The sequence below is a fragment of the Mycetomoellerius zeteki genome, unplaced genomic scaffold (genome assembly GCF_001594055.1).
Source record: "Mycetomoellerius zeteki isolate Tzet28-1 unplaced genomic scaffold, Tzet1.0 scaffold291, whole genome shotgun sequence".
Taxonomy (NCBI): domain Eukaryota; kingdom Metazoa; phylum Arthropoda; class Insecta; order Hymenoptera; family Formicidae; genus Mycetomoellerius; species Mycetomoellerius zeteki.
The window spans coordinates 102,756-115,675 of record NW_017257273.1 but is presented as its reverse complement, the minus strand read 5'-3'; the positions used below and the strand labels follow the sequence as shown (position 1 = coordinate 115,675).

General features: G+C 46.4%; 1 protein-coding gene across 1 annotated transcript; it reads right to left on the bottom strand.

Annotated features, from left to right (window-relative positions):
* Positions 1-7,349: 7,349 nt before the first annotated feature.
* Positions 7,350-12,125, bottom strand: Toll-7 (Toll-like receptor 7). Its single transcript, XM_018450672.1, has one exon. It carries the CDS (start codon positions 12,118-12,120, stop codon positions 7,702-7,704), a length of 4,419 nt encoding a protein of 1,472 aa, XP_018306174.1. The 5' UTR covers positions 12,121-12,125; the 3' UTR covers positions 7,350-7,701.
* Between the last annotated feature and the right edge of the window lie 795 nt (positions 12,126-12,920).

Sequence of the window (12,920 nt, the reverse complement as noted above, 5' to 3'; positions counted from 1 at the left end):
AAAGAGGGTGCATATGCGTTAAGGAAATTCTGTTAAGGGATTTAAGGAGATTTCCTTATTAGGCTCATTTTTACGAATGTAGATTAACTTTAATCTCGAGGTAGTTTACTCTTCATCTTTTTCTAATTCTCAAAACTAGAATAGGATAAAAAGTAAGTTAAATCGAGATATTAAAGTTAATCTATACATTGGTAAAAACAATTTGTGTTCAACGTAATGCACATCTGGTATCCAACCGGCAGATAAATAAAATAAATATTATATGTTTTACATAAATATAATAAATTATATTATATATATGATGTATACAATATTAATAAGTAGGTACTCGAAAAGCGCGTAATCTTCTAATGAAGTTCCTCATTTGTAGCTCATTGTAAATTCGATATCAACGATTGTTGGCAAAATAAAGTGTATATAATATTGTGTCCAAAAGAATCGCATAATATGTACGATATACATATTTATCGTTAAGTACCTAAGAAATGCGGAAGTTGGAGGTGCAAAGTCGTTCTTGTATATGAATTGACTTTTTAATTTCGAGATACAAAAGCGCGATATTGAAACGAGGAAGAGAATTTCTGCTCCGACATGTTAAACCGGTCAGCAGATGGAAGCTTGACTAGAATAAGATAAAAACACATAGGGATCATGACCCAAAAAATTTGTTTCGCACAATGCATTGACCTCATGACAAATTATTACGTTAAATTACACATCTCTCTCGTCCACTCTTTCTTGTTTTCTTTTCCTGAGAAAAATACGATCGACTCGCGACGCCCATGCCTGCGACGACCCCCCGCGTCTGTAAACCTTCGTATGCGTGGTTCTTATCCAGACGGTTCGCGCGACTGATTAATTGTAAAGGGCCATCGACGATGGCCATGTACGAGCGAGCGGTTAAACGAAGATGTACGAGAGAGGTAGGTACACCTTCCGTGCCGCGCAAACGATCGTAGGGTTTACTGAAGGAGTCAGATGCCCATTTCTATCAATGTAGTTTAATTTTAATCTCGATTTAATTAACTCTTCATCTTTTTCTAGTTCTAAGAATTAAAAACAGATGAAGAGTAAGTTGAACCGAAATGAAAGTTAATCTACAGTAGTCTCTTGGTAGAAACGGGCAAGAATTAGGATTTGAAAGAACATTCTCGCGATAAGGGTGAGGAGAGTGCGTCGACAACCGTCGTTTTATTGAAATAAGGGTAGACAATAATCTTTTAACAAACTTGAAAAAGGCTTCGGGGTTTACGCTCTTCGCGGTTTTCTGCGGGGACATGCTCTTAAAACTGTTCGCCGACATCGCTGCCGACGCCGACGCCGACGTCGAGGAAAACGTACAAGATAGGCTCGCGTGCAGACACGTGGTGTGCGCGCTCTATTCGCCTCGGGGTAGCCCCGTAACGATGTGTCATAGTAGCTCATGGTATCGTTAAAAGAGCGAACGAGAAAAATGGTAGAAGAGGGAAAGATCAGTCACAGATGGACGAAGAGAGGCAAATTTATTATGGGAAAACGAAAGAGAGATGGATGAAGAAAAAAAAAGAGAGGGAGAGAAAAACGAGGCCGCGACAGTGACGACGGTGGTGGCAGTTTTCGCGAAATTACCGGGTTCACCGGTACACGTTTAAAACGGACGCGAGTGCGAGTGCGCCAAGTGGGAGAGGGAGGGTAAAAGGGGGATGCAACTTGATGTGTGCACGGCGTACGGAGGCGAAAAGAGCGGGGTGGGGGAGGGAAGCACTGGAGGGCGACTATGTTGCATGCGTGCAAGGCGAGCTAGCGCGATGGCGCAGGTGGCAGGAACATGCGGGACAACAGGGGGCAGGAAAAGGGAGGCAGGAAGGTATCACGAGAACGGGGCACGCGGGGCAACGAGTCGCGCGCTAAAGTTCTCTCTCTGCAAACATGGCAGTCGTCACGCAAGTCACAAAACCCGCCAACGATATCTCGATCGAGTTTGCCTCGCTACGGGAAAACGACATTCGTATGTGTACACATATACGTGTACCACGTATACATGTGTATGCTGTTTGCGAGACCGCAGCGCGTTACACGCAAGCGAGTTCGCGAGCGAGCGGAGGCCTGACGTCGTTGCCAGTCGTTGCTTATTCGAGCGTGTTAGGAATGGACGAGAATTTTTACGCGCGCGTGCGCGCGCGCGCGTCCTCATCGGGTAGGTAGATAGGTAGGTATACGCAAAGTTTTTTACCCTGCCTGTTTTTCGTGTCCTTCCTTTTTTTCGCCCTTTTGCTTCGCCCGGCTTTAAGCGGGCGCGCTCGTAAAAACGATCTAACTGGCACGGCGCGCGGCGCACCTTGAGAGAATTGGAACCAGATCTCTCATGGATCGTGCCCGGTGCAGGCGATCGAGGTGGCGGCAGAGGTGTAGCTGGCGAGGGAATTGAAAATGAATTCGGCTATCTCGAGTCTTTATCGGGAGCACGGGTTTTAACGTCCGGTTTACACGACCGAAAGGTTTACACGTCGAGACAACTTGCTTAGCTATTTCGATTAGCCGTTTGAACAGAGTAAACGAGTGGTTCTCGTTACCTCCTTCGACGGGACGGTGATAGCAGAGGTGAGCGACCAGGTTGTTGCACGACTCGCGCTTTACCTACCAATATACGTTCGTGTACTTGCGGCGTTAACTGTCTTCCCACCCACGACATCCTGTGTAATACATATAACTGTCGCGAACGTAAACCACTGTTAACTATGAGCTCATAAACGGCACATTATCGCGTGATATTTCGTTTCGTTGGCGTTAAGAAGATCCCCTTGGTACCCGCGTAAACGCATTAAGCATAATCAGAAATAAAAATCTTTCAGTTATGATTTCATTTTTAATTATCTCATCCGTATATATGTTATCCAAAATGATGTTCAGAACCGTCTAGAATACGAATGCAGGTTTCAAGTGGAAAAAAGAAGACAAGTTTATTTAACTAAATAAAGTCGATTTCTTCAAAGGACAGATGGCATCTTCTTGAACCGACGAGACCTATCGTCGATTACGCCACTGAAATCAGTTGCCCGTCAAGGCCGGCGAGCGCTGTACAGCGCTTGAACAGTGTTTCGCAAGAACGACCCAAATAACGAACTTGACGCCGACGCATGGCACCCACTTTTTCTCAAATGCCCAGTGAAAGGTGCTTTCGCGAATCTCGAGGACGCTCAAGCGTATTATCGCGGGTTCTCCTTTTCCCGCGTTAAGTCGAAACCACATTGATATTATCATTCGCGCAATTATCGTTCGCGTGGTGAATATCAGACCAAGAAAGAAAACCTTCAAGGAAAATTATTTTAAACGACATTAATCTTTTTCAAAGCAGAAAGGAAATAACGTTAGTCGCGTTCTTATTATTAGATCTCTACTTTCTTAATTGTTTCTAAATACGTTTTATTACGCAACAAAAGTTCTCCCGTAATTGCAATAATTCGGTGAATATTGTACGCGTTTTGAACTTAGCGTATAACAGAATATATCATATGAAGATAAAGAATGAAAACGTTATCAGTAACTTAACAAATATGTACGCTTGTCTGTACTTGATATACGGAATACATGTAACTATTAATTAAAGGACAGCAGACAGTACCGGAAGTGAATTTATCTCTCTGAGAGATAAATTCCGGACTGGAAATAATTTTAACTTCTAGTCGCAAAGTGTTGGAACAAAGTGCTTGCGAACTATGCGCGAATTATGTGGATTTCTGTTCCACGACGCGGATCCGTTAACGGGAAGGAAAAGGGAGAGGCGGGGAGGATGAGGCGGGCGTTGTCGGATACAATGGGAGCCTATCGCGAGAGATGACGGCGGATGGAAATCGGGACGTCGAGATATACCGCAAGGAGATCGCGGGATCATAGCGGCGATCCTACACGCCTAGATTCGATCGCGGCGGTCAGCGGCTCTACGCGCTGCAAATAATTACAGCCGTCCTTACATTCCATAGCAAGGCGGGCAAACTGGTTCCGAGCGCGACCACTTGCGCTAGAATACGGAGAGACTCGTGGAGAGGAAACCATATTTCTTTAAAGTAACATACAACCGTTTTTCAGCCTTATGCGTCGTCCTGCGTGGCGCAACTCCGCGACAACGATCGCGATTTGTATTTGAGTTATGCGGGAGCTTCGATGATAATTATACGCGACACACAAAGAATGCTATTCACGTACCAAGTATATATATGTATGTTTTATCGTTGGACATTAACGTTACTCTTCCTTTAAAGAATAATCAATGACCGATGTATATGTATGATATGGAATAAATAAATTTGGCATTTTCAATCAATGAGCGGACCAATCTATTGATTTGAAAGCTGTAAACATTGCCACTGTATTTAGAACCATTCACTAGTAGATTAATATTTTCTTTCGACAGGATTTGAAGGTAGAAGCTTTTTAATTTTTAAACGTTTTAGTAATTACATATCGAATTAAGGCTGGGTTGTTACACCCTTTCGGTAAACTTTAACTCACTGTCTTACTCTCTTACTCTTTTGTTTATCCAATAGGTAAGTTATCACATAGTTTATTCGAAGATGAGACAACCGGCCTTAAGAGAGAGTTCTATATTTATTAATAATCGTCAATGTCCTTTCAGAAGCAGATACGAAATTGAAATATAATAGAAGTACACTCAATTTGAAATTAGTTAAAGAGAAACGCATCAAGCTTAATTCAGGCTATTTATCATTCCGAGTCTTTGAATTGTCGATATTAAGCTCTCTATCGTAGCAAGTTTCGTCAGGAGAACATCGACCCCGCGATAATCCATTCTATGTTAGCAAGGAGAAAAATCTAGGTAAAAGAAAAGACATCCCGTTTTAACTCTTGTAAGATTCGAACGGAATTGCGGAATTGCGAATCGTCGCACGGCGCTTAAATGCTACACGCGCGCGAGATATTCTCCCGGTGTTTACACTTGGTCGCGGAAAGATTTCGCAAACAACAGAAACATACATCGTCTCCGCGCAGGTACGGGCCGTGGTGCGGTGACGGTCGTAGGCGCATTAATAATGTAAGTGTGCAGATGGTGTGCAGTGAGTGCGCGGCGCCGCTGACTAGGATCAATGTTCCGTTCGCGGTCTATATAGCCGGCACACGACCGCGCGCCACGATATATAGGTAACAACAAAGAGGGAGAGAGAGAGAAGAGAGAAAGCTGGGGCTGTGTGGGAAACAACACGGTTGCACACACCCCGCTTGCTCTCCCTCCCGTTTCCTCTCCCTTCCTCCGCACACGCTCGGATAATGCATTTGCGCGAATATTTTAACCAATCGTAGCGCGAAATTACCATATGGAAATAAGTTCTCTTTCTCTGTCTCTCGTTCTCTCAATCGATCTGAATTTCACCGCAACTCGGTTCGCGGAGAAAAAACGACTCCTCCAACTTGCGCCACCAAAGGAAAGAAAGAGATTCCCCTTCTCCGTATTTAAGAGAACACGTGCTCCTCGAGTTCTCGCTTTTAAGCTCGCCTGCTTATACAACTGTACTTATATAATTTCGGCAGACCTCAAGAAAAACCCATCTCTCAAAAATTCTATAATTTGAAACGGAATATCTAATCTCATATATGTCGAGTTGTAAAAATACATCGTAAATTAAAAAAGAAAAGTGTTATATTGCCCTGATCTCATATTATGACTACGTATCGGCGAATGCACAATTAGTCTGTTTTGTAAATATTTTTTTCATTTTTAAGCGTCTTTCCGTTTTTACAGACATAACAATTAATGTCGTCACATCATTAATAAGAAATTCTTAGTTAGTGCCGTGGCAAGCGATATATTAATGTGAATATAAATTTATCATCTCCCATATATCTTGTACATATATTCTCCGTTTATAGAACCCTCTTTATGAAATATATATTGTTTATAATTTCTACGTTACGACGTGCCAAATTGTAATATCGTAATAGAATTTCTTCCTTCAAATGTATTCCGATAAATTAAGAAATCTCCGAAATATGGGCTCGACGATAATCGCTGCCAGAATTAAGATATCAAGGCGTATATTGTGAAGATAAGTAGTAACATATTTTATAAATTTATTCACATGATTTAAATAAATCAAAAGTATACAGTTAAGTCTCACGTCACATGCGCAAACGCTCGCATAGCTTGCTTCTCGCTGGATCGCGCGGGCGCATGTCTCACGCTTTTGTTTCTCTCACTCTTCGATTCTTACCTTCTCTTTTATGCGGCGAACTGTATCTTACACGAGGCGCGGCGATAAAGAGTGTATACCCAATATACATATTTACATATCGTACAATCATCTTACCTCTTTTCTCTCTCTCTCTCTCACTCACTCACTCACTCACTCACTCACTCACTCACTCACTCACTCACTCACTCTCTTACTCATTCACTCACTCACTCACTCAATCATGCTATCTCTCTCTTGTTGTTCTTTCTCTCTTGCGGACATATAAAATTACAAAAAATCATCTACCTAGTCTCGAAAGTTTCAGAGTCAAAGCTAGCATCATGATTCTATTATGCGGCGAGGACGTTGAAATGCGACATGTGTCAGTTACATGTATGTATATGTACAATGTACATACGTACACAAACGCATATTGCGTAGTAGAGAACGTTATTTACACGGATTCATCGTAAATAGGAGATATTTACATGAGGGTGAAATCGCCGCTACGAAAGAGACGGCCTGATAATCCACGCGTGATCGCGTGAACTTTGAGATCTTTGGGTGCTAAAAAGTATCTGAGGTAAACGAGATTCACAGAGGTGCACAGAGAGTCTCAGAACCTTTGATTTTAATAACAGTTGAGTCTCATATGAATTTCGAGTCAAGATTATTAAAACAAAATTATAAGCTATTTTTTATATTCAATCTTTAATAAAGCTCATCTGAAGGCAGTTTTCTTGAATTAAAAAAAAAAAGAAAACATAAAAAAAGAGTAGTTTTTGAAGTTAAACACCGAAAAAAATTAAATATTTTAGTATTTTGCACTTTTGAAGCTTAATTTCCGCGTTCAAAAATCGCAAACAGTAATTACAAAAATGCAAATGAAAAATTATTGCAAAGTTTCGTTCATACATTTTTATAAAAAGAAGTCAATTCTATGTATAAACGAGATTCAGGGACACTCTGTATACCTGAACAAAACATTCGCATAAGACGCTGTTGCGAAATTGGTATTTATATCAAGAATGCGCAATGTGCAATCCTGACAATAATGGAATAGGCCGAAAGACTTATTACATCAAGCATACAGAGCAAAGGAAGATGGAGTTAAGAATATACATAACAAAAATAGACAAGAAAAAGAGATAAAGAAAAAAGTAAAGAAACATCAATTACATTCCAACGACATAAAAAAAATCGAAATTTTCATTGAGCAAAAAAGGAAACCGGCGCAATTATTATCGCAATAGACATCCCCAAAGTCTCTAGAGATAATTATGATATGCGAATATTCCGTCCTTCGTCCTTTGCGACGATGTCCCTGAACTATGTACACATATTTCGCAGGGGTTCGTGACTCGGCACACGCGCAACGTTTTCGAAAATTCACAATCTGTCGACCGTGCGTCACGTGAACAAGACTCAGCACAACCTTTTCAGAACGATTACTGTCGCTCGTCATTATTGTAGTCGGATCGACAGTATCGTAGTCCCATGAGTCCCACACGGGGATACCAGGATCGGTCGCAGGGAGCTAAACCAGATAGGCCTGTCCAGAGGTGGGCGGGGGCGGTGGGGGCGGTGGTTGTTGCTGCCTCCAGGCGGTCCTCTCAAGGGTGGAGTAGTCCGAGTCGATGGACGAGTAGATGTGCTCGGACAGCGGTCTCCTGTGGTCCTCGCCAACGCCGCAGTTGGCGGTGTTGGTGGTGGCGACAGTGGTCGTGATGAGATTACTAGCTGGCACCGCGTCCCGGTAGGCGTGATTGACGGTTAACCTGGGTTGCGCCGGCGACGACGACGGTGGCGGTGGCTGCGGCTGCTGTTGTTGCTGTGGCAACATGGGGGGAAGCGGGGCACCGCCGCACGAATAGGCGGGCGGCGCGTGTTGCAGCATCAACGCCGACGATGCGTCCTTGAAGAGCGCAGCACGTTGACCGCCACGCAGCGTCGACATCCCGGTTTTCTCGAGACTACCAACACCACCGTCCAGTGTGTAGGTGTTGATGTTGCGTTTGTACACCAACGGTGAAGATTTGCTCTCGACGGACACATCGCCGACGGCTGTAGTGGTGGTAGTGGTACTAGTAGCAATGATTGCAGTTGTCGTAGACGACGGTATAGCGTACCTTAACCGTTCCCAGAACCTCTTCTCGCCCCATGTAAGTATAAGCGCTGCCGTTCTCAGATAGGGCCGCAGCTCGGGATCGCGTTCAACTTCGATGCTAACATGGCCAGCTTGGATGACAATCAGCTGGGAGGCACGACCGCGCAATGCTTCGTGCAGCGCCGCGCGAAACTCGAAACGCGACCATTCGGTTTGAAGGAAATCACGGGTAAGCACAATTAACACGCGTCGAGATGCATCTACCGCCTCGAGGACGGCTGGTGCGGGCGCAGAAGCGCGCAACACGCAAGGCAAATCCCGGTGATGGAGGCAGAGTCTCAGACCAGCCGCGCCGTGTTCCAGTTCAACTGCTAACGAGTGCAAGACGAAGTCCTCGTCATTTGGACTGTAACATACGTAACAATCGTAGAGGCGATCGCGATCGACATCACAGCAACCCGTAGCCATCGCGGCCGCAGGACCCATGCTCGCCGTCGTTACGGATTTGCCCGGTTTCGTGCGCAAGAATCTCAGTCCGTACTTGGAATAGGCCCAGGCGCCGACCGGTTCGCGGAACACGAAAGCGAGTACTATAATCACCAGCAAAACAATGATGGCTGAAAGAGTGGCAGCTACCAACGGTAAATAGTCCGATACCATGATACTCTCAATGACGCCACCTTGAGCGAAATAATCCGAACAGGCAGTCTCATTGACATTCAAACGACGTCGATAAGATGGTCTGGCGTCGCCACCGTAATAACACCATACATCGCTAGCGTCAATAACTTTGTGCGCATTGTCTGACACCCAAGAAGACAGCTCTTGCAGGAACTTGCAGCGGCACGACCATGGATTGCCGCCTAGCGATAATTCAACCAATCGAGCGTTCAAAGTGACTTGCCACACGGGGAAGGTTACCAACCGATTGCCGTGCAATCTAAGAATCTCAAGCGATCGCAATGGCAAGAACGTAAGGTTGCCAATGAAGCCAATCATATTGTTTTGTAGATAGAGCTCGCGCAAGTGCGATAATCGTTCGAATTCGAAGCCCTTGAGCTCACGTATGCGATTGTCTTCAAGATGTAGAATTTGCAGGTTGTTGAGGCCGTTGAAGGTGCGATTCTGGATGGATTCAATGCCACTGGCGTTTACGTATAACACACGCATGTTCTTACGGCCGATAAACACGTGATTCTGCAACTCTCGTAACACGTTGCCATCCAGATAGACTTCGGTGGCATCCATCGGTATCCTACGCGGAATTTCTTCGACTCCAAGACCTGAGCAATCGACTGCGTTCGTATTCCATGTACGGTCATTGTAACACTTGCAACCTGCTGGACAGGTCATCTCGCAATCACAGGCATCAAAATCGCAACAATGACAGAGAGCAAAACAATGCGCCTCGTAGCGACAGAGGAACTGTTCCGAGCGTGCAGTCGAGGCCGGGACGATGGCGACTCCCCGCGGCCCGGAGGTACGGCACATGGCATTGTCAAGGTCCATGACACGCGGATATTCTCTTGTCGACGTTTGGTTATTGATGGCTGGCAGCCAGTCCATCGAGCAGTTGCAGTTGAAGGGATTGCCACCGATGTAAAATTCTGGCAGTGGTTTGTTCTCTGGTACTTTGGTCAGCAGTAGCGACGTTAACTCCATCGTCTCGATCATGTTCGCGTACATGTCAACCCGGGTGAGATTCACTTTGTCGGCGAATGTGTTCGGTCGTACGGTACTGATGTAGTTGTTGTTGATGAATAATAGCTCCACGCTATCTGGCACAGACAACGGCGAGAGCTCAGTGATGCGATTGTGACTAGCGTCCAAAGTCTTCACTTTAGAGTTGCGAATTTTATAATAGTTGCCAAGACTTTCGATAAAATTGCCGTGAATGTCGAGCCACTTAAGATTAACAGGTATGAAGGCATAATCGAACCATTCTATGTGATTTTCCGATAAATTCAGTAACAGAAGGCTAGTGATGCTGGTGAATACACCGTTGATTTCCGATAGAAAGTTACCATCCAAGCGGATGGCTTCCAATTTGATATTACGTTCGAACGCGTGTCTTTCCACGTGTTGCACTTTGTTCCGAGCCAGATTGAGAATTTGGAGATTTGGCAAGTCCCAGAGCATACCATGAGTCAGATTACCGATATCGTTGCCGATTAGACGTAGACCAGTGAGTTGATGAAGGTTACGGAAGGAACCGTTGTGAAACTCGCTGATCCGGTTCTCGCCCAGGTCAAGGGTCTTGAGGAAGGCGAGGTCGCGTAATGCGTCCGGCACTGCAGTAAGTTCGTTACCGCTGAGATCTAGTTCCTTGAGATCAGAACAATTGCGAAACGCCATCGTGTCGATATTCGAAATCGAATTCCCGGACATGGTCAGGCGATTTAGTACAAACAGACCGTTAAAGAGTTGTGCTCCTATAGTATGGAGCTTGTTGTCAGACAGTTCGAGTGTATGAAGGTTGTAGAGCGGCAGAAAAGCGTTACTTTCGATACGGTCAATTGAGTTATTGCGTAAATCGAGGATCTGTAGAAAGAACAGATCCTTAAACATGCGGGCGTCGATATGTGTCAGCTGATTGTACGAGAGGTCAAGCACGATCAGACGAATCAAACCGAGGAAAGTAGTCTCGTCGACACGATCGCTACCAAGGCGGTTGTTGGCGAGATTCAGCACCAGCAGCTGCTCCAGCTGTGTGAACACGCCCCGTGGCAAATCACGTAGGCCGTTGTACGCCAGGTGTATCTCCCGTAGGTCGCGCGTAGTTTTGAACAAATCCTCGGGCAGCGAATCCAGGGAATTGTGGCTGACGTTAAATGTACGCAACACAGTGAGTCCTTGTAAGGCATTCTTGCCGATCTCGGTGATTGCATTGCGCTGCAGGTGTAGCTCTTGCAGTTGTCGCAGGCTCACCAGTGGTCCGTCATCAAACAGTTGCCGTAATTCATTGCGTGATAGATCCAGGATCCTGATATCGGCGCGACAGGATCCGCCGTTGATTTCAGCGCGCACTGTTAGACCGATATCATCGATGTCGCGGATACGATTGCCAGTGAGATTGAGGGTCTGCAAATTATCGAGCTCGCAAAGCAGTTTGGGCGGCAGTGCCAAGACATTGCTCTCGACAATCTCCAGAGTATGAAGCTCGCGGAGGCCTCGGAGCGAACTCGGCGCGAACTCCAGATATCTGGCAGCACCCCAAGCGGCATTAAACGTCTGTACGACGAGCCGCTTAAGATCCGGCAATGGCAAAAACGCATCCTCTGGGATACGTAACACCTTGCAGCCGTGCACGTGCAATTCATGCAGACCGGCCAGCCGCTGCCAACTTTGCGCGTTCAAGCTGCTCTCAAAGTGGTGCACATCGCTGCAGCGAATCCGTAGTTTAAGTGCGCCATCAAGGGACGGCGCCAGGGTGACGATCGCCGTAGGATCTAGCACGCGAAGGGCGCAATCCGCTGAACGGGTGTCGTTGCCAGCCTCGTTGGTCCACCGGCAGGCGGCCGCGGCCGGGCCAAGATGCGTCGACACCAGCAACAACAGCAATAGTGTTGTTGCAAACAGGCGATGGAACAGAGCGGCTGCATTTACCGTTGTTGCTGTTGATGTCGACGTCGATAACAATGTAGTTAAGGATACTGCCGATGACGTTGTCCACGATGATGTTGTCCACGATGATGGTGTCCACGATGATGGTGTCCACGATGATGGTGTCCACGATGATGGTGTCCACAGTGGTGTTGTCCACAATGATGTCGTTAACGACGTCGTCAACGACATCGTCGTCGCCGCCGTTGCCGTCGTCACAACGACATCATTCCTCACCGTCGTCATATCACGTCGCATTTCTACGAAGAGCAGCCTATCCCTTTTGCTCTCGACGTCCACGTCGAGTCGCGCGTCAGGGCAACGGCGGTGACGACGACGGCAACGGCGATGACAACCACCACAACGACGCTCGTTTCGGCAATCTTGGGGTAACGAGCGGCCCTCCCCCTTCTTCCTTTTTCATTCACGCAACACACACGCGTATTCGGGTGGCACACAAACTCGCGACTCGGCACGACGTCGACGACGACGACAACGGGGAGGACGAGGAGGCCGACGACGACACACGCACGCACGCCACATACACACGCGCGGGGCTGCTCCACTAAAGAGGGAGAGAGAGAGAGAGCGCGCGCGCGCGCTCACGCACCTCGTATCACGTATCAAACGCGGAGCGGCCCATTTCCCTCGCCCTTTATCCGCGAGCTGGTCACCACCGCGAGCCACCCCGCTGCTGCCACCCCGGAACACCGCACCGTTCACCCGCGCTTCCGCGAGCCCTCGTCACCACCCCCGTGTAGATTGACCGTCGTTTCACGGTCTCACAAATAAAGATACTCTCTCTTCTCTTTAACAAGTCACAAATCAAGATACTCCTTTTTCCAATCCTTACATCAAGTATTCAATTCTGTGGGATATCAGAACGCGTATATCTTATTCTTTCACCGCAATGCAAAATCAGTCCTTGAATCACGATTGTGCACGACGGTGGCCTAAAACGCTCTTTGATGATCACGAAAACAGGCCCGTACGAGCGCAAGCACTCGTGCTGCACCGTCGCGCGCACTCGCCTCGCATCGAGCACC

Excerpts from the sequence above, each read along its gene's own strand:
- Toll-7 (XM_018450672.1), bottom strand. The coding sequence starts at position 12,120 with ATGACGACGGTGAGGAATGATGTCGTTGTGACGACGGCAACGGCGGCG.